Source organism: Solanum stenotomum, chromosome 3 (genome assembly GCF_019186545.1).
Source record: "Solanum stenotomum isolate F172 chromosome 3, ASM1918654v1, whole genome shotgun sequence".
NCBI lineage: Eukaryota > Viridiplantae > Streptophyta > Magnoliopsida > Solanales > Solanaceae > Solanum > Solanum stenotomum.
In genome coordinates, this window is record NC_064284.1 from 46002260 (window position 1) to 46028057 (window position 25798).

The 25798-nt window shown below is 36.0% G+C and overlaps 4 protein-coding genes across 4 annotated transcripts in view; 3 read left to right on the forward strand and 1 right to left on the reverse strand.

The window, feature by feature from the left end:
• Positions 1-25798, reverse strand: part of LOC125860598 (uncharacterized) — a 1020336-nt gene that overhangs the window by 643497 nt on the left and 351041 nt on the right. The window lies entirely within an intron of this gene.
• Positions 1-25798, forward strand: part of LOC125860583 (cystathionine gamma-synthase 1, chloroplastic-like) — a 642491-nt gene that overhangs the window by 287519 nt on the left and 329174 nt on the right. The window lies entirely within an intron of this gene.
• Positions 16689-17286, forward strand: LOC125858988 (uncharacterized). The gene is made up of 2 exons (XM_049538739.1): positions 16689-16777; positions 16851-17286. Exons 1-2 carry the CDS (start codon positions 16689-16691, stop codon positions 17284-17286), a joined length of 525 nt encoding a protein of 174 aa, XP_049394696.1.
• Positions 19428-22311, forward strand: LOC125860574 (probable receptor-like protein kinase At5g24010). Its single transcript, XM_049540561.1, has one exon. The coding sequence runs from the start codon at positions 19603-19605 to the stop codon at positions 22057-22059; it is 2457 nt and encodes an 818-aa protein (XP_049396518.1). The 5' UTR covers positions 19428-19602; the 3' UTR covers positions 22060-22311.

Genomic DNA, 25798 nt, shown 5'->3' on the forward strand with positions numbered 1-25798 from the left:
GAAAGATGAAAGACTCTACTTTCACTAGCACATCATGGAGCACACCTATGGGCCTCTTCACAGTCCGATCAGCCATCAGTAACCTCATTGCAGTGGGCTTTGGATCCCCTAGACCCAAATTCTTGTAAATAGATAAAGGCATGAGGTTGATGCTAGCACCAAGATCACACAATGCCTTAGCAAAGTGTAATAAACCTATAGTACATGGGATCGTGAAAGCACCAGGGTCTTCCTTCTTCTGCACCAGAGATCTTGTAGCAATAGCACTACAATTCTGCAATCTATCATCATCTTCGAAACTCACAGACCTTTTCTTTGTCACCATGTCTTTCATGAATTTTGCATATCCAGGCATTTGCTCAAAGGCTTCTATCAAAGGAACATTGATAGAAAGTTGCTTCAACATAGCGATAAACCTGCGATATTTACCATCTTCAGTCTTCTTCACTAACTTCTGTGGAAAAGGTGGTGGAGGTCTAGGTATGGGAACCACTTTCTGAGGTATCTCCACTTCTTGTTCTGTCACAACCTCTGACTCCTCTCTAACTTTCACCACATCATCTTCTTTTCTATTCTCAACTTCCACCACAGATGGCATAGGTGGATCTATGGTTTGCTTACCTCCTCGAGTGGTAATTGTCATATAATGTCCATCATTCTTTGGATTCTGGATGGTGTTTCTTGGAAGAGTGCCAGGTTGACGCGGGTTCACTGTAGTAGACAACTGCGTCATTTGCTGCTCTAGATGCTTTATTGACACTGCATGGGCGTCAACCTTTTCACCAATACCGGATAAGTCGTTTCTCATCTCTTTCACATTCTCATCAGTTGCATCAAACCTTCTCATCATCTTATGCAGCATATCTTCGATACGCGTCATATTACCTCCAGCTTCCCTAGCACCAGATTCTCGATTTTGAGGGGGAACATAGGGTCCAACCCGATCGTTTCTGTTGCCATAGTTGTTCCTGTTGTAGTTGTTGTCGTGATTGAAATTCCCATCTCGGATATAGTGACCCTCTCGGTTGTAATTTCCATAGTTCCGACCTTGGTTCCCTTGACCTTGGCGCCAATTTTCCGTGTTGGATCCTTGGGCGTTTGGTCGGAAACCCCCCGTCTGATCGTTCACCGCATAAGTTTCCTCTTCATAGTAACACTCCTCAACTGGTGGTGGAGTTCTAGTTAAGTAGTTTACTACATTTACCTTTTCTGCTCCTCCACTAACATGCTTCAATACCAGTCCTAACTCTGTCCTCATCTGAGTCATCTCCTCACGAATATCATCTGCAGAGTTAACAGTAGCATTATGAACAGCAAATGTGTTTCTCCCAGTATTTGACCTCCTAGTGCTCCACGCTTTATTGTTGTGAGATATCCTCTGCAATTTTTCAGCAATCTGTACGTATGTACAATCACCATATGAACCTCCAGCAATAGTGTCAAGTACTGCTTTATTGTTATCATCCTGTCCTCGATAGAAATATTCCTTCAGTGACTCATCGTCAATACGGTGATTTGGGACACTTCTTACGAAAGTAGTGAATCTGTCCCAAGAGCTACTGACAGACTCTCCAGGTAATGCCACAAAATTGTTGACCCTATCTTTGTGATTGATCTTCTTAGACACTGGATAGTACTTTGCTTTAAATACTTCTGCTAGTTGGTCCCATGTGAAAATTGAGTTATAAGGAAGCTCACTGAACCATACTGCAGCATCGCCTGTCAGTGACAGAGGGAACACTCGTAACCTGATGACGTTCATATCCAAGTCTGGTCTACCTACACAACTTTTGCAAACCACCCTGAGCTTGGCTAAGTGAGCATGTGGATCCTTCGATGGCGATCCTGAAAATAAGCCTCTTGCTGTAAGCATCTGCATCAAACTACTAGTCACCACAAATATGTGCCCTGGAGGTAGAGGAGGTAGGCCGATGGGTCCATCGGATTCTGCTATGTCGATGTTGCCTCGATAGTTGTCATGGTGTGTGGGCCTGGTGGACCATGCACTCTCACTGCATCTCCCAATTGATTTTCAGTTAGACCCCGATTTTCTCCACCAACTTTTCTTGGCTGCTGTAACTCAACTGCTTCATCTAGATTTCCTCCGATAGGATGAACTGGAAGTCCTTGATTGTTCATTCTTCGCAAAGTTCTGTTCAACTCTGGATCGTACGGAGTAAGTGGTTCGCCTTGGCTCCGTGTACTTGGCATACATTAGAGTCGAAACCTGAGAGAGACAAAAAAAAAAAAGTAAAATTAGGAAATATTTGACTAACGTTCAATATTGTAGTTAAAACTAAATCTAAAAGCTAGATTCCCCGGCAGCGGCGCCAAAATTTGATACGCTCAAATTACACCTCCTTTCAGAAGCATAAGCGATCGTTATCAAGTAAAGAACCCAACTTGTAGGTTGAGATCGATCCCACGAGGAAAATGGTTTAGACTTTACTTTTAACCATCAATTATATTCGATTAGTCAAATTATTTCCAGAAACAGGTAATAAAAAGGGGGGGTTTGTGCTTGTGTGAAACAAATAGTAAGAACTTAAGAAGTAGTCAATAATTAAACTCAACTTTGGTTGTTATCAAGATAAGAGAAATAACTAGGGTATACGTGTTCCCCATAATCTGATAATGCAGTAATCCTAGTAATAGCAATCCTTTTCTAGTGTATTACATGCAAAGTGATAAGTTAATATCTCTAAATCCTTGGTCCGGCATCTAGAGAATTTCACCCCGCACCTTGGTCCGGCTACGTGTGTATAATTTACTAACCCTTACCCTTACCTCATATTAGACATCATAATCGATGTTTGGCTTAGTTATTACTTCGCACCAATCGACACTAGCCTATTAGATAGTATCACACTAAATCTATGTGGATAATTCTTTTCTTGTTGATTACCTCCTTGGTCCGGCAAGTAGCAACAAGGCGAGTTCTAACGTTGGCCACCGTTAAAAAGACTTCTAACCGAAAGAATTATCAATGCATGCAAAATACTAGTCAAGAATTGCTTATTTACTAGTCGTACTTTGTTAATTGATCATGGTTCCCACAAACCTAGTTGTGGATTTAGTTACTCATATTAGCAAGAACACAATTCATAATTGTAGATGAAGAAATCATGAACTTACGTAAAGAGAATAATAAACCCAGAAAATTAACTTGAGTTGCAAAGCCAAAATCTTCAAAACGAACTTGGGAAATCAATAATTTCTAGGGTTGCAAATTAATCTCCAAAGTTACAAAGCAAAAATAGAATAATAGTCTCTAACCCCCAAAAACGAGGTTTACATGTCCTATTTATAGAAAACAAATTCTAAATAAAAAAAGAAACAAATTAAGGAAAGTTTTGTTTAGGTACACGTCTTTGATCCACGAGACTGACTTACGGACCGTCGATGGATCTACGGTCCGAAAGTCCTTTCCGTCACTCGAGACTTAGAAAATATTTCAGCATCCAAAAATCAGCTTCTCTGAAGCAAACGACGGACCAACAGCATGGACCGTAGATCGACCTACGGTCCGTCAATCCCTTCCGTAACTCCATACTTAGAATCTTCAAAAATCAGGTACTGGAACCCTCGCAGTCTCACTCTACGGATCAACAGTACGGTCCGTAGATCAATCTACGGACCGTCAATGGGCACCGTGGTTCCACACTTGGTCAGATTTCCCTGATTTGTCCTCAACACCAAGCCTGCTGATCTACGGTCATCACCTACAGACCGTGAATGGATCTACGGTCCGTAGATGACCTCCGTGGATGCCTTTTTCGGCATTTCCTTCAGCTGTCTCTAAACTTCCGCGCCTGAACACCTTTCCTGCAAAACATGATAAAACACATAAAAACCAATAGAAAAAGGCCCTTGACACACACAACTTGTAAGTGAAATGTATTAGAAATACCGTAAACTAACTGTATATCAATTCATAACATAGTTTAGTTTAGAGTACAATTGAGGAAACCTTTTAATAGACTCACTTTCACCAGATTATCATAACTTTATTCATTCATTCTAGTGTGTGTACATATGTGAGAAAGCATTTCACATAAACACCTTTATACAACACATATTCATACCTTGCTAGTCATACACTTTGAATGAATAATAAGATGTAAGGGTGCATATAGGAGTTAACCTTTCAATAGACACCATAACACATCATATTCATAGCTATACATGTAGAGTGTGTGTGTGCATATTGGTCGTCATAGTGACTTGATAGCAACAACATTGACATTGAGTGCACAGGGATCACAACACATTCACAATGTCCCCAAATCATAAGTAATTCACATATAAAACCTTTGGGGATTCTAGACCACACACCCACACTTCATCATAGGAGACAAGGATACATTTAACATTGAATAGCTACTCCTAACATGTATATGATCAAACATTCATATAGGGGTCATATAGGTAGGGGTCATTCCACAATAGTACTTTACATAATCAATCATGTAGACCACACCTTATCCCTAACATTATCATTCACATTATACTCCTCACTATCAACACACTTTAAACATCATGCTAGCATTGAGGATTTCATACATAACCTTCATAGCACAACTTTATAAACATATTCATCATAATCATCAATTCACTTCACATCTATTGCCTTCAAGACCATGATCTCAACATGAATAGAGAGACAAAAAGTAAACACAGCCATCATAAGTGGGTCAAATCACACAACATCAATTCTCATACTATAGACTAAAAGTTAGGTCAACTTACCAATTCTCCAAGCCATGATCACCATGGATCAATCCTCAACAATTCATAAACAATTGACATAGATAGTAATAGGAATCAACATGGTAATTCCATAACATATATATAATCTAAGTACAATTCTATAAACAAAGGGGTCAACCCATAACTTTGCCCATAAGGCCATAATTCTCAACTCTTCAATATACCAATAATTCAACATGAATAAGTATAGATAATTATAGGAAACGTCAATACAGTCTAATCTAAACATAATTTCACCAATAGAGATCATATTCACAAAGACCCATATTATAGGTCAATTTTTGAGAATTTGGGGATCATGGATTCTTCAAGAATTCCTTTGAAACTTATCTTAAAAACCTTAATTCATCAATAGAATGATTTTGAAAATTTTTTGACAAGGAATTCATGTTTAGAATGAAAATTGGGAATTTTGGTCTTTGAATCACTTTTGAAAATTTTTGATAGAACTCCTTGAATGAGAGGTTATTCAAGAATCAAGAGTTACCATACCTTATTTATTGAAGACCCATGAAATTGAAGAAGAAATCAATTGAAAACCCATCTTCTAGCTTGAGCTTCGTCAAGGTCTTCAATGGGGTTTTTGGGAGAATCTATTTTGGGAGGGAAGGGTCAATTTGAAGAATGAGATCTAATTCTAAGTTTTGAGGTTTTAACCAATTTAAAATACCCTAAAATAGGTAGAATAACCGTTTATAATAATTCCCCAAAGTACCCAAACCAACCCTCACTTAGTTGGACCTTTTAAACAAGTCAAACTAGAGTTTTATTTTCACAGATTTCGTCTGGAACAAGTCCATGACGCGGAGGTGTTCCCACAAGTTGCTGGAAACTAAATTTTGAGACAGTAGAGTCTGTGGCATGTTCGCGACGCGGACTAATATTTTGGTCATTGGTGGAGCTAGTCCGCGACGCAGACATGCTCTCTCCATGTGCATTTTCAAGCTGCCTTGGCAGCTTGTTTTGCCAAGGGTTGGGGTCCTCCTCGGGAACCTTTAGGGTGGTCCCTGGGAGTCGTACCGAAACGTTTTGACCCTAAAAACATTTATGAAGACACTAGGGTCATCTCCACTGATTTTAGACTCCAAACAACACATAAAAACATGGATGACATACTAGAATACACCAACACGTAAAATACTAGTTTCCGAACGTCTTGATCGTCCCTTGACGTTGGACTTCCAAACTCTTTAAAACTGACTAAAAAGACTATTATTTATTATTTTAACAAGTTATCAATGCATAAAACCCATGTGAGGCTCTACTTTATCCTACTTCATTTTTTAGGATCGTTACAGACATGTTGGCATCAACCCAACGAAAATGAAAGAAAATTGGAATACTTTGAAGAAAGAATAAGACAAAGACGGAAAACTTATTCATTCTAAACAGTAGCCAAAAACCTGGATGTCACGTTTACAAGCCACTAACAAAAATACAAAAATTTAAAGATAAATACAAGTATCTGTCTTTGTTTCTCAAGTAGAACAAAGTGTAGGAGTAGGAAAACGAGTGTCCGCCGAATGACAAGAAGCTACCTCTTAAAGTCCTTGACAAGCCTCCCGATAACGATAAGAAGAAAGAGATAGCATGGGTTCAGACTCAGAACCTACAAAAGTGTAGAAGAAGGGGGTGAGTACCAACAACACGGTACCCAGCAAGCAACCAACTTAAAAAAGCAACAAGCTAGAAAACGAATACCCCTTACACTCAAACTGAACCTCCTCAAACTACAACATATAATTAAATCAGCCCAACCTAGCGATTTTACAATAAATGGCTCACAAGCCCCTATATTCAGAGTTTGATTTTCACAAGTCAACAATCAAACAAATAACATAAGTCAATCTCAATGACAGGTAGTTCAGTCACACACAACAAGTATGTTAATCTCAAGTATCAAGAAAGTCATGCATAAGCATCAAATCACAATAATCTATCTCTTGTCGAAACCATTTCTCATCGGCATAATATCACTAGCCAGATATGACATCGATATCACAACACTCATCGGAAATGACCTCGGCATAATAACTCTCACATGCAAAGACTTTAGCATAATAACACTTACCGGCAAAGACCTCAGTATCATAGCACTTTCCGGGAAAGACCTTTACATCATAGCACCAGCCAGTAAAGACCTCGACATCATAAATCATCACATGTCTCATCACAATGTTCACAAGCAATATCACACCACACGGAAGAGACAAAAATTGTACAATTCAAGTCCACAATCATTCTTTCAAGCATTTCATCAATCAATCAGCAAGGGTCATAATAAGGAAAGTCACATCATCATGTTCATCACATAGCGTTTTTCATTTCAACCCCTTTTTATTCATTTAGATAAAAAAAAAACTGTACAATATACACCTTTCACCTCATCTCCATTACTCTAAACAGATAATCAATAAAGAAAGCATATGAATTCAACTAGAATGCAAGGTATAGGAAGCCACTTGTAACACCTTGCTATTTGAAAGAACCAGAAAGAACTAGAACTTGAAAGAAACAGTTTTTGGAAATAATCAAATTTGAAAAGTTTGACAAAGTTAAGCTAAGTATGAGTTTTGGGTCAACTTCAAATGACCATAAATCCTAGCTCAGGATGAGTTAGGTGTGCTACAAGATACCGTAGGAAATATATTTTAATTATCTTTCCAACGCCTCTGAATTTGCTCAATTTCTAGTTCGTATGAGGGAGATATACCCATTCAAAGCTGGGTTGTCTAGATAAGGAAAGTCAAAACTGGATTTTAGAGGGGTATTTTGGTCTTTTCATTACCCAATTAATTAAATCCATTTTTAGTAAATTATTTGGGGTCTAAATTGAGTTAGTTTAGTTTACACAATTAAGAAATACGTTAGGGCTTTGAGAGAAGAAAAAGAGGAGAAAAGTCAAGGCGTTCTTGGAGATTTCTTGCAGAATCGAAGTCGTTTCGACAAGGATTGATCCCTAAAGAGGTATGTGAGACTTTCATAGCGTTGGGTTCATTCACCACGCGCCAATCATGTTTAGTTCAGCGAAATTCATTCTAGAAAGTTGAAAGTTGATGATTTTTAGTTGTGTTCTTGAATATTGGCTTTCGTTCTTGAGTTAAGTTAGGATTGTTGAGTTCTTAAGGAAATCGTGTCAATTTTAAAGTTGTTTATGAATGGATTATTATGAACATATACTGGGTATCTGAATCTAAAGAGAATTTGAGAAAAAAATTGAATTTAGGAGAATTGGGGTTAGAAAACGAAGAAGGAAAGATTCGGGTAAATCTGGAGACCCAGTCCACGTCGCAGGCCTTCCCCCCCCCATTTCACAGAATTTTCTCCCTGTCACTGACCCTCGTGCCTCAAATTTATTTTGTGATCAAATATTTAAATGCATCTCCGCTTCGCGGACTTGCTTCCAGACAGTGATATCTTGATTGTTTCTCATGTTTAACTATCTAAAAACACTCCTAAACCTCACGAGATCTTTCGTACCACAAATCACAATCCTTGAATCCATAAATTCAAATTTAAGGAAAGTTAAGAGCCAAGTCTAGATAGTTCTTAGAGTCCTTTCAAATAGTCTGTTGCAAATGCTTTAAACTTGTTTTAAGACTTGAGTTTTGAGTTAAGTAAGAGTAACAAATGAAGGTCATTTCTTCAAAAAGAGTATATGGGAACAAAGTATTCCCAAAGAGTAAATGTTTTCACATTTAAACAATAGAGGAAACACCGATTTTACAAGAGAGCATTTGAGCTAGTTTTTGAGTAATTATCTCAAACCACAAAAATAGTTTTTTGTTTTTAAACATATGAGTTGCGCATTTTGGGAGTAGTATTGAACACCGATGTGGGGACGAGTTCATAACAACTCAATGTCTCCATAAACCATGTACCCAACATGGGCAGAAAGGGTCATACTTTTTAGATGATTCCTTAGTGCATTTTAGCATAGACTAGTGGATCCACTTAGTTGAGACGTTTTATATCCCGGCAAGTTATATGACAGTTCTGACAGCGTGGGCGAGATGATGTATCATCACATAGATCATAGTGATGGTTGTCAGTTAGAGAAACTCCCACATAATTATATTACTTTATTATATGATTAATTTGGGTTGTTATTTACTGTTTAAATACTTTACATAAACTGCACCTTTACCTGGTTTAATTTTGCATTTGAGTTGAGTATTCATGAGATGATAAAGTTGGGGTAAGTGTTCTTTCAAAAATCATTCCAAGCTTATGTCGTGTTTAGTTTTCCCCTCGCATGCTCGTACATTCAATGTACTGATGCCATTTAGCCTGCATCATTTTATGATGCAGATACAGGTAACAAGGATCAACATCTAGTGCCTCGTTGATCCAATTGAGCACTCAGAGTAAGTTGGTGAGCCTCCTTGCTTTCTGGAGGATCTCTATTTACATTGCTTTAGTACTTTCAGTTGTTAGGATGATCATGGGTCTTGTCCCGACATCCCTCACAGTCTAGAGGCTTCATACACAACTAGTTAGTTCATTTGTCATTATCTTGTTATTGGCTTATGTTTTGAGACTTGAGTTCCCATCTTGGCTAGTTGAATGCTTATTTTAAGACATTCTAAGTTTATTTCATGAGTTCATCTTTTGAGACTATTTTCTTGTTATTTCAGTCTTCCACTGAGTAGTAAGCCAGGCCAAGGGTTCGCTTAGGGTCAACAATGATCACCGAGTGCCAGTCCTCTCCAGGGTGTAGGCTCGGGACGTGACACCACTTGCCTTAAATCAATCAACAATCACTACAACAGTTGAGTCTTCCCCTTTCGAATCACTTCCAAAGTCTCGCGATCTATAATAATCAAGTATGAAAAGAAATGGGTCAATCAACTGAATACCCAATTTCAAAATGGAGATTTGAATCCGAAAAATAATACTTGAAAACTATTTTTAAGGTTTAGAAACTCATTAGTGAAAATCATTTCAAAAAAGGGATCAAAACAACTTCAAAATCACCATTTTTTAAAATTCTTGTGTTTTTGAAGATAACCCCAAATTTCTCATTTAAAGGCTTGATTTGAACACATAAATCCATAAACAATAATAGGTAATTGAAGATTTAGAGCTAAGTATTGTTACCTAAAACATTTTACTCTAGAACCTGGTCATAATCGCCTCCGTAAAGCTCCCTAAAGTGAAAAATGGTGAAATGGGGCTTAAACCGTCAAATGGCAACAAAACCCTCTCAAGTGTCGCTTAAGCGAACCAGGTTCCATTTAAGAAATCCCCGCAAAAGGTGGGGGTCTCAGTATTGCGAATCAGGTTTTGCTTAAGAAAACATCGATATAACGAACGCACCTAAACGGCCAATCTCGCTTTTGCGAACCTGGTTCAGCTTAAGCAACCATCACTAAAGCGAACAAGGTTCCGCTTAAGCGAACACTTCAGCACCGGAAACAATATCAGCCAACAAAAAATCATCGAAAGAACCCTTGGGATTCATTCGAAACCCCGTGAACACAAACCACATATGAAAATCAATTATACTTGACGTTCTAAACTAAATGGAACCATCGAAACATGAATCTGAGGTCTCCTTGACCCAACATCCGCAAAACCACAAAAAAAACTTACACCTAACAAAGGCTAAAACAAGCTTGGGACCTCTCAAAAATCAAACTAGACCTCACCTAGGCCTAAAATCATTCCTCAAATCCAACAAACATTTGGATTCTGATCTAAGCCTTTTAACCCTAAATGTTGACCAAAGTCAACCCAAAGGATAAAATTCTATGACTTCACAACTTAGGACCTCAAATCCTAAAAAAAAACTCAAAATCAGAAATTGACAACTCTTATTGATCATATTTCACATTTCGGATCTAATGGAATCGACGGAGTTCCATTCCGATACTCGAAACTCCAAAAGACACCAAAATTCACTTATTTAACATCTTCGTCTTTCAATCTCAAAACTGACAAAAAATCTCAACTTTTAACGCAAAGTTAAAAACTAGCTTTTTAAAACAAAATTATAGGAGACTCGAGGTCAATCATTGGAGGACAAAATGCTAATTTCCAGAGAAAAACAAAAAATGACCGACCGGTCAGTACATTATCCACCATTTAAACCCACGATCGTCCTTAAACATAAAGCAAAAGAAAGTACCAGGAGATTCAAAAAACCATGAGAATCAAGAATAGAATCCTTAGCTTCCCCTGTCATCACTTTGTCTTGAATAAGACATAGTTTCTTGTCATCAAACAAACGCTCACGAATATGCTCAACTAAGGAGGAACGAACCTCAATAAAAGCAATCAAACCACTTATCTCCTAAAAAATATGTAACCGTATGAAACTATTTGCTAACCTCTAAACATCTCTAGCCAATGGTCTCTTCTCCACACTAATAGCAAAAAGACTCTCCATTATAGAAGTCTTCCTACTCAAAAAATCAACCACCATATTTGTAACGACCCGAGAGCACCCCCTAGTCGTTACCGGCATATTCGACCTCTCGGAGGTCTTATACAAGCCCTTAGCATTCGTCATAACATTTATCATAGAAAAATAGCAAAAAATTTAAAACTTTTCCATAATATAACACAAGACTTAAAAGTGACCTCATTAAACCTTTAATACAAAATCGGAGTACTACGTCTCAAGGTAGCCATCTTAAAACATTACTACAACACAAAAGGGACACATCCCTTACAATACAAAAGAAACTACTGTCTAGTACATAGAACTTAAGAAAACTCTTTAACATAAAGGTCCTTGAATCTTTAAGGACACACCCGAACATGGGATTAGTAAGCCAAGCACATCACTTCTAGGAAAGACCCTTTAGTCACCATCACCTACACTTGGTGTAAAAAGATGAAGAAGAATGGTGTTAGTACAAGAATGCACTTAGTATGATAACCATGCAAAACATGCTCTTAAAAGGACATTTAGTTGGAAACCATGCATCATGCCTTTTTAGAGAAACTTCAAGAACATTTAGTACATTAGGCACAATATAAACTACATAATCATCATACACATGGAAACCATTCCTAATACCATATAGAGCCACTTATAACATTTTAGGCACATTCAATGCATACAATACATTACCTTCTTCTTTATCTTAACACCTTTCCTCAAGCAACCCTTAGGGAATACTTGGTGCAATGTATCGCCTTAAGGTTACCAAAGGTGAATTTACATATACCCTTCATCAATCCAACCACATATATTCATAGAGTCATAAGCACACCATAAGACATAGTCTTCACATAGGAACCATAACCTAAGACAACCCCCAAGTCACACTAGTGCAATGTGCAAGTAGCATCCCATAATACTACTCACACCAAGTGTTCCTAGGAAGCCACCATAGACTAGGCACATCATATTCAACAAGTCATAACATCTTCATTTAGACATAACACCAACATACTTCATAACATCATATAAGGACTCATTCATTTACTACATCATTAGTCATAACCCATTTAATTCATATCATAGGTAAACCACCCTCGCAACCCCTTCACAAGCTCACTTGTGCAATGTACACATGGAGACCCATACCCCCACATATACTAAGCAAACCCATCAAGAAGTCATAAGTGTAATTCACATGCATAATCATACTTCATCTCTTGACATAAGTAAAGTCAACCTTAACATGCTTTCATATTAACATACATAGACCATAGTCTTCATTACATAAAGAGCCTAATCATAACCTCCCTTAGAGTCCACTTGTGCGATACATAAGTAGGGTCCATAGTCCTACCTACACTAAGTAATTCTTCAAGAAATCATGACTAGAGTTCATATTCTTATCTTAGTTCATTTCTTAACTTTTGGGAGACAATGCCATAACCGACATAGACCATGTGAGCTACATGGAATCCGGTGTTCTACTCTCACACCGAAAAGAGAGGGTACTACTTGCCAAGGTAGGATCTACATACATCATAGCTATCTAGTTGATCCACTAAGCTAATACTTATGGGGGCACGTAGTTATGGAACAAGGATATTGCTACTCAAAACCTTGACTTACTAGGCGTGGAGGTTTCCATCTCATGATACAACATCTATGTTGAGAACTCGGACTTGGTAAACGTGAAGGTTCTCTTGTGGGAAGTCGGACTTGCTAAACGTGAAGCCCCCACTCTCATTTTTCATGTTCACTAGGTGCTAAGCTCCAACTCCCTTTTTAAACATCTTTAAGCTTTTATTTAACATTCGTTCATAAAATAGGCTTTAGGGACTTAATCCCTCATTTCATTTAGCTCAAAGGTTTCTAAGATAAGAATGACCTTTCATCATAGAACCTACATTATGTGAGAATGACCTTTCACATAATCATACTATATTCATAGCATAGTCTAGTTTAGAGTACAATTGAGGAAACCTTTCAAGAGACTCACTTTCACCAGATTATCATAAACCTTATTCATTCATGTGTGTGTACATATGTGAGAAAGCCTTTCACATAAACAGCTTTATACAACACATATTCATACCTTGCTAATCATACACTTTCCATGCATAATAAGATGTAAGGGTGCCAATAAGAGTTCACTTTTCAATAGACACCACAACACATCATATTCACAACTATACATGTAGAGTGTGTGTGTGCATATTGGTCGTCATAGTGACATATTAGCAACAACATTGATATTGACTGTTCTTCCCTTAAAGGGATCACTAAACATTCACAATGTCCCTAATTCATGATCAATTCACATATAAAGCCCTTAGGGATTTTAGACCACACACCCACACTTCATCATAGGAGACAAGGACACATTCAACATTGAATAGGTACTCCTAACATGTATATGATCAAACATTCATATAGGGGTCATATAGGTAGGGGTCATTCCACAATAGTACCTAACATAATCAATCATGTAGACCACACCTTATCCCTAACATTATCATTCAATTATACTCCACATCATCAACACACTTTAAACATCATGTAGCATTGAGGATTTCATACATAACCTTCATAGCATAACTTCGCAAACATATGCATCATAATCATCAATTCACTTTACATCAATTGCCTTCAAGGCCATGATCTCAACATGCATAGATAGACAAGAAGTGAACACCTCCACCATAAATGGATCAAACCACACAACATCAATTCTCATACTACAGACTAGAAGTTAGGTCAACTAACCAATTCTCCAAGCCATGATCACCAAGGATCAATCCTCAACAATTCATAGTCAATTGACATAGATAGTAATAGGAATCAACAATGTAATTCAATAACATAAAAACAATCTAAGTACAATTCTATAAACAAAGGGATCAACCCATAACTTTACCCATAAGGCCATAATTTTCAACTCATCCATATCCCAACAATTCAACATGAATAAGTATAGATAATCATAGGAAACATCAATACAATCTAATCTAAACACAATTTCACCAATAGAGATCATATTCACAAAGACCCATATCATAGGCCAATTTTTGAGAATTTGGGGATCATGGGTTCTTCAAGAATTCCTTTGAAAATTGACTTAAAAACATTAATTACACGTTAATTCACCAATAAAATGATCTAGAAAATCGTTTGACAAGGAACCATTGTTTAGATTGAAAATTGGGAAATTTAGTCTTTGAATCACTTTTGAAAATCTTTGATAGAACTCCTTGAATGAGAGGTTATTCAAGAATCAAGAGTCACCTTAATTATTGAAGACCCGTGAAATTGAAGAAGAAATCAGTTGAAAACCCATCTTCTAGCTTGAGCTTCATTGGTCTTCAATGGGGTTTTTGAGAGAATCTATTTTGAGAGGGAAGGATCAATTTGAAGAATGGGGTCTATTTAGGTTTTGGGGTTTTAAACAACTTAAAATACCCTAAAATAGGTAGAATAACCGTTTATAATAATTCTCCAAAGTACCCAAACTACCCCTCCCTTAGTTGGACCTTTTAAACAAGTCAAACTTGAGTTTTATTTTCGCGGATTTCGTCGGGAAACAAGTTTGCGACGCGGAGGTGTTCCCACATGTTTTCTAGAAATTAAATTCGAGACAATAAAGTTCGCGACATGTCCGCGACACGGACCAAACTTTTGGCCCTTGGTGGAGCTACACCACGACGCGGACATGCTCCTTGCAAGCATAACTTCAAGCTGCCTTGGTAGCTTGCTAGGCCAAGGTTGGGGTCCTCCTCGGGGACCCTTAGGGTGGCCCCCAGGGCTCGTATCTGAATGTTTGACCCTAAAAACATATATTAAGGCACTAGGGTCACCTCCACTGATTTTAGACTCCAAACAATACATAAAAACATGAACAACATACTAGAACACACCAACATGTAAAAGACTAGGTTCCGAACGTCTTGGTCATCCCTTGACGTTTGACTTCCAAACTCTTTAAAACTGACTATTCTTCATTATTTTGACAAGTTATTAATGCATAAAACCCATGTGAGGCTCTATTTAATCCTACTTCATTTTGAGGGTCGTTACAATATTGGCTTTCCCTAGATTATACAAGATGGTGATGTCATAGTCCTTCAATAGTTCTAGGCATCGGCGATGCCTCAAGTTCAGATCTCTCTAACTGAAGATATACTAAAAACTCTAATGATTGATGAAGACCTCAGAATGAACCTCGTAAAAATAATATCGCCATAGCTTAAGCATAAACTCTACACCTGCTAACTCCAAATCATGGGTAGGGTAATTTCTCTCATGGGTCTTCAACTATCAAGAGGCATAGGCAATCACCTTGCCTTTCAGCATAAGAACACCACCTAATCCTACTCTAGAAGCATCACAGTACATAGTGAAGTTCATGCCCTCATAGGGTAAGGTCAAAATAAAAGCCGACATCAACAAAGTATTGAGTATTTGAAAGCTCTGGTCACACTCATCAAACAACTAGAAACTCACACTTTTCTAAGTCAATCTTGTCAAAGGAGATGCAATGGTAGAGAAGGTCTAAATAAATCGTTGATAATAACCCGCAAGTCCCACAAAACAACAAATCTCAGTAGCCGATGTAAGTCTTTTGCAACCCCTCACTGCCTTAATATTCGTTGGAATCAACCGAATACCCTCCTTGGACACTATGTGTCCCAAAAATGCCATATAATCAAGCCACAACTCGCACTTTAAGAACTTGGCATAAAGTTTTTCTTCCTTCAATCTCTTGAATACCATCCTCAAAGGCTGATCATGATCCTCCTCAGTCTTAAAGTACACCGAGATGTCATTAATGAATAGTATCACAAAAGAATCTAGATATGGTCGGAACACCCCGTTCATCAACTCCATGATAGTTGCAAGGAAGTTAGTCAAACCAAACGACATCTCAAGAAACTCATAGTGACCATAACGAGTCCTAAAAGCTATCTTTGAGATATCTGATTCCCTAATCTTCTGCTGATGATACCCAGATCTCAAATCAATCTTAGAAAATAGAGATGCACCCTGAAGCTGATTGATGATTGGTAGATTTTCACTCATTTAAGGTCCATTTAGCTTAATAATTAGTGTCCTCAATGCCTAAGTTTGTCCATTTCTAATCAAATATTGATTATTTGTAGGTATGAAGGACATTGAACAAGGCAGGGACTAATGTTTGGAAGACTAGCCAAAAATAAAAAGATATGCAAAGTGAACATTGTTGATCCCCTAACATGAAGGGTGGATAGCCAACTGAGCACAACCTCGCCCAAATTGATTTATGGTTAAGTCAGCATGGGAGATTGTGAGACTTCAGAGTAAAAGAAGAAGAGATATTGGGTAATATATTTGAATCAAAGGATTGTCATTTAAAATAAATTTCTTCATATGGAATGTATGAGGAAGGCCCAACAAAGTTGCAAGTTGTGTTAAGAGTTATGCCATCAATTATAATGTGCATGCTCTAGAAGAGGAGGAATGTCAGGATGCATGAGGAAGTTGTTGACTATACATGCATGGTGATGCAAATTCAGGATATAGTCAAGAAGCTTGTAAAGGTGTTATACTCGTGGATTACATGGTGAATGTGGAATTCGCAAGGCATAGTTGCAAAACTTAGAGGATATAGACCTAAGCTACAATTTGTCTAGGTTACATGGAAACTTCCTGCCAGACAGAAATTGAAATGTAATATTAATGGGACGAGTAAAGGCAATCCATGTCTTAGTTCATATGGATTTTGTTTGAGGATTGATGGAGGAGACCATATATCTGTAAAAGTCAAGGGCATAGGGATGGCCATGAATACTGAGGCTGAGTCGATGGATATTCAAGATGCACTAGAATACTGCCACGAGAAGAACCTGAATGAGGTAACTATTGAAACAAATTCATTAGTTGTGAGGAATATTATTCAAAGACAGTGGATAATACCATGGGAGATTACAGAGAAAGTTGAGAAGATCATCATGATTATGCAGTTGTTGGATGCATGTATGGTTCATACATTCAGAGAAGACAATACTTTAGCGGATGCATTAGCAAATCAAGTGGTAGAATCGCAAGGGACAGAGATGTACATGGACAAAGCTCAAGTGCCAACATCATAATCAAGGCAAGGAAGATAAATACACATGAAGATGCTCAAGTAAATCAATAAAGTACATAAAGGAAGACCCATAAGTAGATGCAGTTGACATTGGCACACACATACATGTCTACTGACATGGGAGCAAAAGGAAATCACAGTCGAAATATTAACAGAGTATGCCTTGAAGAAGACATCAAGATTGTGAAAAATAACCTATCTAGGACTAAATGCTCTAGCTATCAAAAGCCTTCACTAAAAAGAAAGGATAGTGCGGTCTTGGTTAGCGATAAGGAGATTGGGGAGTGCAACAACAACAAGAGGGCATCAAATGCTCGAAATCGCCTGAGTAGAAGTGACAAACATCACTTACAAAAAGGAAGAGGGAGAAAGGCGAATGAGGAAATTGGACTTACAGGCAGCCCGATGCAACATAGGCACAAGCATGACATATCGATCCTTTGGGATGACCCCCCACCACCTGAGAGCACAAAATGGAAAGGGTTAGGAGAGAAAAACAACAAAGAGGAAGAAGATGAGAGGAACTTACCTTGTAACAGTGAATATAATAGATGGAGTCTCCAAGAAACACTAATAGGAGCTAATGTGAAGGCGAACCAGAGGAGGAGAAAATGAAGTTACGAGTTCCAACGATAAGCGGCATGCAAAACAAATAACTTTTAGGAAAGTGTAGAGAACACTCTTCTCAGCTTAAGAGGTCTTTTATTCATGTTGGTAGGATAGTAATGGATTGGGTTATTTTGAACCCGGCCTCAGCTTCTAGACTCATTGGCTTTGTCTTAGCTTTGTTTTTTTTACAGTCTATATTATTAATAAAAAGGTCCATGGACCAAAAATTTATTAAAAAAATAACTTTTAAAGGGTAAAATATGAAGAATAAAGTTATTTATGTATTGGTTTTATAAAATATCAAGTACTCTCTCTGTCTCCAATTATTTGTCCATTTTTGAATTGACACACCTATTAAGAAAAACAATGATTGACATAGTGAGTTGATCATGTTACCCCTATTAATTATGAAGTAGGTGAATTAAAAATTTAAGATTTTCAAAAAGTTCTACCTTTTTTAAATAATTAATTGAGGGTATAATAGGTAAAAAAAATTGTGTTTTCTTGATTTGTCAAAATGGACAAGTAATTAGGGACAATTAAAAAAGGAAAAGTGGACGAGTAATTAGGGATAGAGGAAGTATTAACTAATACTCCCTCCGTCCCATTTTATGTGAGGTAGTTTGACTCGGCACGGAGTTTAAGAAAGAAATGAAGACTTTTAAAATTTATGGTCCAAAATGAATGATAGAAATTTGTGTGGCTGTAAATCATTTCATTAAGAATAAAATATATATTTTACAGTCAAATTGTTACTTAATATAGAAATGTGTCATTCCTTTTGGGACTGACTAAAAAGGAAAGTAAGTCACATAAATTGGGACAAAAGGAGTATCTAGTACTTTATTTGTTCCTAATTACTTGTCCACTTTTGAATTGACACACCTATTAAGAAAACAATTAATGACATAATGAGTTTACCATTTTACCCCTATTAATTATGAAGTGGATAAATTAAAAATTTAAGATTTTCAAGAAGTTCTATCTTTTTCAAAGTAATAATTTTTTATTTTTTTTAAAATTCAGGGTATAATAGGTAAAAAAAATTATCTTTTCTTGATTTGTTAAAATGAACAAGTAATTAGGGACAATTATAAAAGGAAAAATGAACAAGTAACTAAGAACAAAAAGTACTCCCTCCGTCCTTATTTAGTTGTCCACTTTAGAAATGACACATATATTAAAGCAACAATGATTAGCATAGTGAAGTTACAATTTTGCCCTTATTAATTATGATTCCAAAATAAATTTATTCAAGATAACTAATCAATGTTGGGGAAGTTTAAATTTTCAAGAAGTTTAAATGAGGGTATAATAAGAAATTTTTTTTTGTCCTTTCTTGATTTGTCAAAATGGACAAGTAAATAGGGACATTTAAAAGAGGAAATATGGATAAGTAAATAGGGACGGAGGGAGTATTTTTTTAATCTACTTTTAGTAAGAACTATATATAAATAGAAACGAAAGGAGTAAATCATTTAAGGCAAAAATGTAATGGTATACAGATGTAGAGTTCCAACTTGCAAGTGGAGGACACTATTAATGTTGGAAGAAAATGTGTTCACGAGCCGCCAGTTTTCTTTGTTTACACAGTATTTTGGACAGCTCTCCTTGACATTCACATTTTGTGTTACTTGAAAAGAATTCACTCACATCTTCTTGTTAAAAAAAAATAGTAGAGTACAATTAATTCTCTCATTCTTCTCCCATGAGAAGTTGTAAAGTTGTTGTTGGTTTTTTCATCCCTTGTTTCTGTATCATCTATTTATCAGGTGCTTTCTCCCCACAAGATAACTACTTGATAAACTGTGGTTCAAATACAGATGTCTTAGTTGATAACAGACTCTTCCTTGGTGACTCTAATTCAGTTTATACCTCTCAAGGTAAGTCTATTGTCTTTGAAGAAAATACAAACCCATCTTCCAATTTATCTTTCCTTTATTCTAGTGCTAGGGTTTTCAATGATGCTTCAAAGTATGTGTTCAATATCAACAAGATTGGGACCCATTTCTTGCGACTTCATTTCTCTCCCTTCACTTCTCACAATTATGATCTCAGAAAAGCAATTTTCAGTTTTTCTGCAAATGGGGTTTTGCTTTTTAGTGTTAATACTACTATTACTAATAGTGTGGTTAGAGAGTTCATATTGATGGTGGATAAGTTTGAACTTGAAATTAACTTCACACCTAATCCTTATGAATCCAGTTTTGCTTTTGTAAATGCAATTGAAGTGTTTTCAGCTCCGGATGATTTCATAATTGGTGATGGGGCTAAATCAGTTGGTCCCAAAGGAATTCGGGAGTTTAATCAGAATATGACGTTACAAACATTAGAGACTGTTCATAGGATTAATGTTGGAGGGTTAAAGTTAACTCCTTTTAATGATACTCTTTGGAGAAGTTGGATTCCAGATGAAGATTTTCTCATTTTGAAATATGCTGCTAAAATTGCAAGAACTTCTCATGTTCCCAAGTATCAAAAGGGTGGTGCTACAAGGGAAATTGCTCCTGATAGTGTCTATATGACAGCACAGCAGATGAATACGGATAATGTAACTACAGATTTCAAATTTAATATCACATGGAACTTTCCTGTCGCTATTAAAGATGCTTCCCACTTTGTTCGCTTGCATTTCTGTGATATTGTTAGTTTGTCACCTGGACAGTTGTACTTTAATGTATATCTCAATGGCTTCACAGCATACAAAGACCTTGATTTATCTTCGCTTACATTCCGTGAGCTTGCTACACCATATTACATAGATTTTGTGGTATACTCAGGTAGTTCAGGCGTTGTGCAAGTAAGCATCGATCCTTCTAACTTAAGTAGTTCAATGAGGAAGAATGCCATTCTGAATGGTGTTGAGATTATGAAAATGGTTAATTTTGTGGCTTCCCGGGCAGGTTCTAACAAGAGAAATGTTTGGGTTATAGTGAGTTCTGTTCTTGGAAGTTTTGTTCTGCTGACTGTGGTGATGATTCTTGCTGCTTTGCTATTCTTCGTCTGCAGAAAGAAAAAGCTAAAACCAAAGCCCTCAGAAAGTGCTGGATGGACGCCTTTACGTCGATATGGAAGTAGTTCCCATGGTACATTGTCTGATGGGACTTCGCCTGGACCAAATGGATATCTAGGCCAGAGGATTCCCTTTGCCGAAATACAATTGGCTACTAATAATTTTGATAAGAGTTTGCTAGTCGGTTCTGGTGGCTTTGGGATGGTATACAGAGGTATTCTTGGAGACAACAGAAAGGTTGCTATAAAGAGAGGTGTGCCAGGTTCCAGGCAGGGCCTACCTGAATTTCAGACTGAAATCACTGTTCTTTCGAAGATTCGCCACCACCATCTTGTTTCACTTGTAGGTTATTGTGAAGAACAGTCTGAGATGATACTTGTTTACGAGTATATGGAGAAGGGACCTCTTAAGAGGCATTTGTATGGTCCAGGCATATCACCCTTATCTTGGAAGAAAAGGCTTGAGATATGCATAGGTGCAGCAAGAGGTCTCCACTACCTTCATACAGGTTTCGCTCAAGGAATCATCCATCGTGACATCAAGTCAACTAACATCCTCCTTGATGAAAATTGTGTTGCTAAGGTTGCTGATTTCGGTCTCTCAAGGACAGGCCCTTGTCTTAATGAGACCCATGTCAGCACTGGTGTAAAAGGAAGTTTTGGCTACCTTGATCCGGAATATTTTCGGAGGCAGCAGCTTACTGACAAGTCAGATGTTTACTCGTTCGGAGTTGTTCTATTTGAAGTCTTATGTGCTAGACCTGCAATTGATCCTCTGCTTACACGAGAGCAAGTTAATTTGGCTGAATGGGCTATGCAGTGGCAGAAGGATGGACAACTAGACAAGATTGTTGATCCCCATATCAGAGGCCAGATAAAGCTAAACTGTTTGAGGAAGTTCGGGGAGACTGCCGAGAAATGTTTGGCTGATTATGGAATTGATAGGCCAACAATGGGTGACGTATTGTGGAACTTGGAATATGCATTCCAGCTTCAAGAATCTGGAACACTTGGAGAAGTGCCTGAGATTTCCAATGAGCTTCCAGTGCCATTGCCAGAGGGTCTCCACAATGAGGTGTATAATGGTGATGGGGCTTCAGATATATCGACAAGCAAGGTATTTTCACAATTGATGACTAATGAAGGAAGATAACTAGTCTATAGTATAGTGCACCATCAAATCATTGTTCAACAGTTTTCAGGTATCAATGTTGATTTTGGTTCACTTTAACATTTTCTTTTTACGTTTTTCTTAATTGGCAGAGCCATCATATACTCTTTGAACTAATATACTATAAAAGTGTGTATCATGCAATAACCTGTCCTATGATGTAATCCTTGTCATGTTCATGCTCCTAACAAAAGAAACATAGCGCTGGATTGATGAACATCTATAAGCAGAAATGTTCTTGCGTACCAAATCCATCATAGTCTGTTCATGCTTTCTATTACCTCAAATCCCCTAATGCCTATCAAATAAGGGTCCTACCGATCAATGACCATGGTGTCTAAGGCGTGATCTTGTACCCATAGTGCAGTACACTGAACAGCAATCCAAACTCCCTGCCCTCAGAAAAAAATAAGTGACCCCCTTTGTTATGACAAATATATTCCCGAACTATCGTAAATGACATGCAGATACCATCTGATATACTTTTGGGACATTGGTGCCCCTGCCATCCAAAAACTAGAGCATATATGTCCTTCACTCTAACAGAAGACTAAATAGGGACACGTGACGCTATCTTATCCATCGATCCGATATTTAATAAATGTCATGATGGTGGATAAGATTATGACACGTGAAAGCCCGTTAGTATAAAGAGTATATATGCTCTAGTTTTTAGACGGTAGAGGCACCAATGTTCCAAAAGTATGACGAAGGGTATCTGCATACCATTTACGATAGTTGGGGGTATATTTGTCCTTTTTCCCTTTTAAATATTATAGATATCTTTACTACATTTAATGCCAAACACATACACAATCCCTCTAACTTGCTCTCATTTTTTATTTTGGCACTCCATCTTAGCATTGTTCCATTTTAACCGTTACACTCTATTTTTTACGTACCATTTTAACACGAAATACTATTTTTATGATTTGTTTATTTTTATATATGTTCTTCAATTGCATTTTCTTATTTTAAAAATCGGCATGTGTCAGTTAATTTTAGTAAAAAAATTAAAATTAACGAACAAACATTGATTATTTTTGAGAGTTTTTCTGTATATTTTGTGTGAAAAATAACCGACGAAATTGTGTTGGTTTTCTTTCTTAAAAAATTATCGACATCCCGACTCAGTCGAGTTTTAACATTTATTTAGTAGTGTTATTAGCAAAGAACATGACTTTTTTCTCGTTTTGAAGATGGATTTTTTGTTATTCGTATTCAGTTATATTAAAAATTAAAAGAGAGTATTTGCATCAAATTCTAATAGCCTAAATGATAAGAAACAAATAAATATGTAGTATTCTTTAATTTAATTGAATGTTTAAGAAAGAAAATAAAAAAAAATCATCGATTTATTTCCATGCAAAAATATAGAGAAAAAATCTCAAAAAATAATATTTTTATTTTAAAAAAATCTATGTTCATTCGTTAATTTTTAATATTTTATTTACGAAAATTAGCAGACGCGTCAAATTTTAAAATAAAAAACTGCAATTGAAGAACAAAAATAATAATCAAAAAAAAATTCCATGTTTGAATGGTATATAAAAAATGTAATTTAAGGGTTAAAATGGAACAAAATTAAGTTGGAGTGTCAAAATATAAAATAAGGAAAAGTTTGATGGATTGTGTATGTGTTTGACCAGCATTTAACCATCATATTTTTCACTCTTGTGCAGTCAACTCATTTAAGCAGTTCAGACCAAGAGTTGGTTTTACGATGAGTTGGGTCCTAACTAAATTTACATTTACCTCCACTATGTTATTTTCTTTGTAATTGTGGTATGAATATCTTAGCTTGTGACACTAGTGTAATATCTTAAGCGTAATATAAATCTTTAAACAAGGAAAAATGACCAAGAATATCCCTAATCTATAGGAAACGGTTCAGAAAAAATTTTCTTCCAACTTTTGATCTAAAAATACGCTTCACCTTTGTTTTTTGTTAAAAAATTCCTCTCCTTTCATCTTTTGGTATAAAATATCCTCAATCCAGTTTTTTTTATTGAATTGAATTCTTTTGCTAATTAGTTAAATTCTTTTATTTGTTCTAAAAGACATTTTTTTATTTATTCAAATTCTTAAGATTAGTTTATCTCGAAATATTTAAAATATTTCAGTTTAACATAAAATAAAATAAATAAATTTATTGTGTAAAACGAAGAATAAAATTCTTATTCTTAAAAGAATACAATAAAATTCTTATTCTTCATCTTTACACAATAAATTCTTTATTTTACATTTTATACATTATTATGTTTTGTTTTGATTTGTGAAATAATTTTTTAATTTATTTGAATAGATTTTTTAAATTATATTAAGTATTCATGTTAAAATTCAATTATATCAATATTTAATATTTTCTTTGATTTACTTTTTAATAAATAACATATAACAATAATAAAAATAATAATTAATGTCACTGAGCAAAATCTGAGGACTTTTTTGAAATTATCCCCAAAAAATAAGTAAGTATTTATTTCATCAAAAAAGTAAAGCCTAAAGGAACTTGCAATACCCTCGGAAGGTCTACAAAGAAAACTTCCAAACCAAATGGTAAATCCTTTTTGACACACTCCTAACTTCACAATTCACATAAATATGTTTTACTCACCATCGCCCCCCCCCCCCCCCCCCCCCCCCTAAAAATGTTTTCCCCCCCCCCCCCCCCCCCCCCCCCCCTCCGCCCCACCAACCAACCCCAACAGTGTCTAATGCGTTGGGATCCTCCCCAGAAGTTTTGGCACATCATCTATATATATAATTCAACCACTTCTATTTGTCGATGCCATAATATAAACAATAAAATGTGATCGAAGTGAAGAAAAATGTTTTTTTGGCACATCATCTATATATATAATTCAACCACTTCTATTTGTTGATGCCATAATATAAACAATAAAATGTGTTCGAAGTGAAGAAAAATGTTTTCTTAATTTTTTTTTTTGGAAAATAAATCACTTCTTAATTATTTATAAGTAAATAAAAAAGGCTTTATATATAGTCAGTCCTTTAAACTTGTTAAAATATTCTATTTAGACACTCCAGCTAATTAAATTAATTAGACACTTTCGATTCAACTTTAAAAATTTTTACGTGTGTTTTCATTCATCTATTAGTTAGTTAAGTTAAACACATAAAATATATTATTTCATTTAAACAGACGCATCAACCTTAAATAGAAAATATCTGAAGTTTTACGCTTTATTGAAGTGAATGTTATAATAATTAAAGAAAATGATATATTTTATTAATATACAAATGAAACACACATATTTTTTTCTTTAATATTTGAATAAAAAATGTCTAATTGAAATGTTTAGTTAGGATAAAACTTGGTTCAAATATCTAAATATATTATTCTAATAAATTTAAGAGACTAATTATATATTAGGGGTGTGTTTGGTATGAAGGAAAATGTTTTTTTGGAAAATAAGTAGATTTTGACTTCTTTTCTCATGTTTAGTTTGTGAGTAGAAAATATTTTTTCAGAAAAGATTTTTAGTGTTTTCTTTATGAATGAAAAACGTTTTTGAGAAATATCTTTTATTTTTATTAGAGTAGAAAATATTTTTTGAAATTGAAAATATTTTATAAAAACAAACTTAATTTTTTTTTGAGGTGGGGGGTCGAAGGTAGGGGTGAAAAAATAAAAAATTGAAGTTGAATTATTTTTTAAAAAACAAACTTAAAATATTTTTTGTGGGCTGATAGGGGG